Raw genomic sequence first — 4,147 nt, forward strand, 5'->3', positions numbered from 1 at the left:
TTGTCGACAAGTGTGTTTCTACTAATCGCATCAACTTTAGGTCTTAAATAGGAAAATATGCACATAACAATAATAATTTGTAGTCTAAAGTTTTCATGAAATGTAATAACTTTATTCTCATGATAATAAAATTTTAATCATAAAAAAGTATTCATAATTTTCCACTACTACATAATATTATATTTCCAAACTATAAATGGGTAATAACTAATATAAAGAAAATTATATAATTAAAAGAAACACAACCATTAAACTTGTCGAAAAATAATTCTAAGTATAACTTCTGACTATCAAAGGGGAAGCAAACATAGCAAATAGAGTTGATAAATGAGAATCATGGTTTTGATTGTTGGACAGAAAGTTTCTTGATAACAAAGGTGCAGACCAGAAAGGAGCGGAAAAACGAGAAAGGATAGACACAGAAATGATAAAAAGTAACAATATAGACATTTGCTCTTATTTCTGAAACACAAGCAAACTGAAAGTTCAAGCATAGAAGATGATTGAACTGTGCAGTATTCTGTAAAGAAATAAAACAAATCAAACACAAGCTTAAATCCCTTCTTCTCAATTTACACACATCTGCAAGAAGCTAAAAAGATAGACAAGAGAAAAACATCTGAATTCTCTGTAAACATCTCTCTCTCTTTTCTTTTTCGCTCCTCCCTTTTCGACCACTCGATTTGGTCAATCTTCCTGACCGTTGACTACATCAGGACGTATGAAGGGTTTTTGATCATATCCAAGCAGCAGATCCTTCTAGGACGAGACTTTACTGATATCTCTGCTCGATCGATTATATTTCATGTGGCTCTTTACAAGTTGTCCGGCAGCAATCGCAGACATTAAAGAGAGCTCACCGGCAAGAACAGAACCAGCAACAATGGAGGCCAAAAGCCTGCTGTTTCCTCCGGCGGCCTCCCTGTTTGCACCTCTGACTCCCAATAAGTTTAGGCATGCTGCTTGAGAAGCTAATTGGGTTCCACCTCCTACTGTTCCAACCTGATACCAGTAGCAAAAGGTTAAGTAACCAAGTATGAGGAAAACTCCAAAACTAAGAGGAGACATTATTTTGAATTGGAAGATGGACCAAAATTTCCAGTTATCTACATGGCCCCATGATTCACGAGTACAGACATGAATAATTTTGATATACATCCTAAACATGCCACACAAAACTTAATGATCAGTAGTCACTACTCCCATGTGATGCTATCTGGCAAACTCAAATATCAATCAAAGCCAAACCACAAGTTTCAATACTTTTTGTACTATATAAGTATTGCCCTACCATCATCAAAGAAAAATCTAAAGGTGACACCAAGAAAACATACACATATCCCAGCGTGGCTTGAATCTTGACAAATTGACACCTAAGATAATCTAAAGTTGTAAACAAAGGCTCATGTTTGATACGCAAGTGGGTGGAAGAATTTTGAATCAGACCATCATTTTGAAAAACTTAAATCCATCAATAAATGAATATGACATAATTTCATTATTTGCAATTACTGCTACAAACAAAGAAGAATGTTGAATAGTCCAATTACCTCAATAGAAGGCATGCTAACCGAAATATGAAGATCTTTGCCATCATTAACGGCTTCCATCATGGTAATACAATGAGAACTTTCAACATTTTGAGCTGGATCTTGGCCGGTTGCAATATAGATGGCAGAGACAATGTTGGCAGCATGCGCATTAAAGCCACCAAGTGCGCCTGCCACGGCAGATCCAGTAAGATTCTTAAGCATGTTTAGCTCAACAAGGGAAGCCACGTCTGTCTTGAGGACCTTCTTTACAACATCCTCTCTGATGACAGCTTCACAAACGACAGATTTCCCCCTGCCTTCTATCCAGTTCACAGCAGCTGGCTTCTTGTCTGAGCAGTAGTTTCCTATCAATTTGCATAAGATTCCAACTTTAGCTTTATCATCCTTGTATGAGAATCAGATCTCCAACAAATAATATACAATCAATTTTATGCTGACCCTTTATAAGATTCGTAAACATTTGCAACTGGTTATTGACTAGTCATCAAAATACAGAATCACCTGAAGATGCTAACTTTTTACCAAAAACGCCTAAAAAACTTGACTAGATTGAAAGCTAAAACCACCCTTTATGAAATATATAAGCTAAGAGAAAATTTAACTATAAATAAATAAGTTGAGCTCACCAGAGATTCCAATAACATCCATATCAGGGAAATCACTATGAAGGAACTCCAACACATTCTGAACACCTTTAGACACCATGTTCATTCCCATGGCATCACCAGTGCTACAAGTAAACCTGACATACAAGTTCTTCCCGGCAATCGCACACTTCACTTCCTGAAGTCTTGCAAATCTACTAGACCTATGATTCCCAAACAAACAACCATAAATCATCCAACACCCAACAATTAAATAACAAAACAAATCAGTCAAAATTGCCAAATCTATCAGCAATTTGACTTTCACTATACCAAAAATTAAGGCCCAATAAATTAAGGCCAGCTACATCCACAAATTTATTTTCCATTTTAATTACATATCATCTCAACCTTTAAATTGTTTGTTAATTGAAATAAATTTTCCTTATCAAACATCAACATCAAAGGCAAGCAAATAAGGTTACCATCAAAGCATAAAAAAAAGTGAAATTAGTCCAGAAAAAGAAAAGCTCAATCAATATTGACGAAACACTTACTTGTTGAAAACGAGAGAAACCGTCTCAAAATTAGCAGGATCCTCCAGGAAAAACTTCAATTCAGCAGCTCTTCTAGCTGATCCAAACCTAACAACAGGAGCTCTAGTCATCCCATCTTTCAAAATCACACTACAAGCACCACCTGATAAATATATCGCTTTACACCCTCGATTAGTACTTGCAACAAGGCAACCTTCCGTCGTAGCCATCGGAACTGAGTACTCTCTCCCATCTAATAACAAAGGTCCAGCAATTCCAACCGGAATTTGCACAAAACCAACCGGCATTTCACAACATTGTCCTAGAATTGACTCATAATCAAATCCATCCAATGGCAATCCCATCACTGACCTCCCTGTTATTCTTTGAAGCGCTTCTCGTCGAATCTTCGCTGCTCGGAAACAATCTCCAAGCTTCGATTCCAATGAATACGATGGAGTTGTTCCTTTCACAACTGATTCAACAATCTCTTCATCTTCCGGTGTGAGATCTAAGTTTTTCGGAATATTTTGAATTTCCATTTTCTTCTCCGGCAAAGGAATTGGAATTCCGCAAGGAGGACGCTTATCTTCTTTAAGGATTCGCTTCTCCTCCTCCATATTTTCCTCATCCTCTTCCTCTCCAAAAGAAGAACGAGGAGAAATAAAAGATTGAACAAAATCAATTCCAAAAAACCCTAAAAGATATATAAACGAAGCCAAGAAAGTGACTATGGCGGCAATTTCGGAGAGAGAGACAACATGAAGAGGAGTAGAATTACGGATCTTCTCCCTCCATCGTTGAAGGAGAAAGTACACCACAGAGAAGAAAAGCGTCAGAAAAAAAGCGTTAGTAAGGTAAAGAGGAAGAGGCAAAGCATCGGAAGCTTTGGGGGATTCATCGCCATGGGAGATATCCTTCCGGCGAGAATGTTTAAGGTGATGCGGCACGTGAGGTTGTCGCCGCCTGATGTCCATTGCCGGAAAAGAGGAGAGAGAGGGGGGAGTTTGAGGAGAGGGGTAGAATTGGAAAAGAGTCAGCAAATTTGAGTTTTGCTTTTTATTTATTTTTTTTCTTTACATGTCTAGTAGTTGTCTTTTCTTTTTATTTTTTTATGGATTTGTTGGTGAAGAGGAAATGAAGGGCAAAATGAAGTGAGAATTTATAGGGGTATTTGAGGGGCAGCGAGGAACGAGGAGTGAGAGATGTGGGCACGTGAGACTCGAGGGTTGCCAACTTATGAGTTTGTTAAGTACTATTTTCACACGTGCATAGATTGTCTTGAAATGTAAATTTATAATTTTAAATTATTTTATAATTAAAATCCTAACTAATTGTATACCAGTATACTTTAATATCACTAATTATGCATATCAAAAAGTTATGAAAAATAAAATTATTAAACGTTGAATCAAAACGATATAGAATTTTGTGAGTATCAATATTTCTAAATTATATACGGAGTAATAAAAAA

At 36.7% G+C, this 4,147-nt stretch overlaps 1 protein-coding gene across 1 annotated transcript; it reads right to left on the bottom strand.

Moving 5' to 3' along the window:
- Positions 1 to 392: 392 nt before the first annotated feature.
- Positions 393 to 3,873, bottom strand: LOC130825523 (3-hydroxy-3-methylglutaryl-coenzyme A reductase 1-like). Its single transcript, XM_057690793.1, has 4 exons — positions 2,695 to 3,873; positions 2,180 to 2,361; positions 1,551 to 1,897; positions 393 to 1,002 (listed from the first exon to the last, which is right to left on the bottom strand). Exons 1-4 carry the CDS (start codon positions 3,648 to 3,650, stop codon positions 760 to 762), a joined length of 1,728 nt encoding a protein of 575 aa, XP_057546776.1. The 5' UTR covers positions 3,651 to 3,873; the 3' UTR covers positions 393 to 759.
- Positions 3,874 to 4,147: the final 274 nt, after the last annotated feature.

This window comes from Amaranthus tricolor, chromosome 1, assembly GCF_026212465.1.
Source record: "Amaranthus tricolor cultivar Red isolate AtriRed21 chromosome 1, ASM2621246v1, whole genome shotgun sequence".
NCBI classification, from domain to species: domain Eukaryota; kingdom Viridiplantae; phylum Streptophyta; class Magnoliopsida; order Caryophyllales; family Amaranthaceae; genus Amaranthus; species Amaranthus tricolor.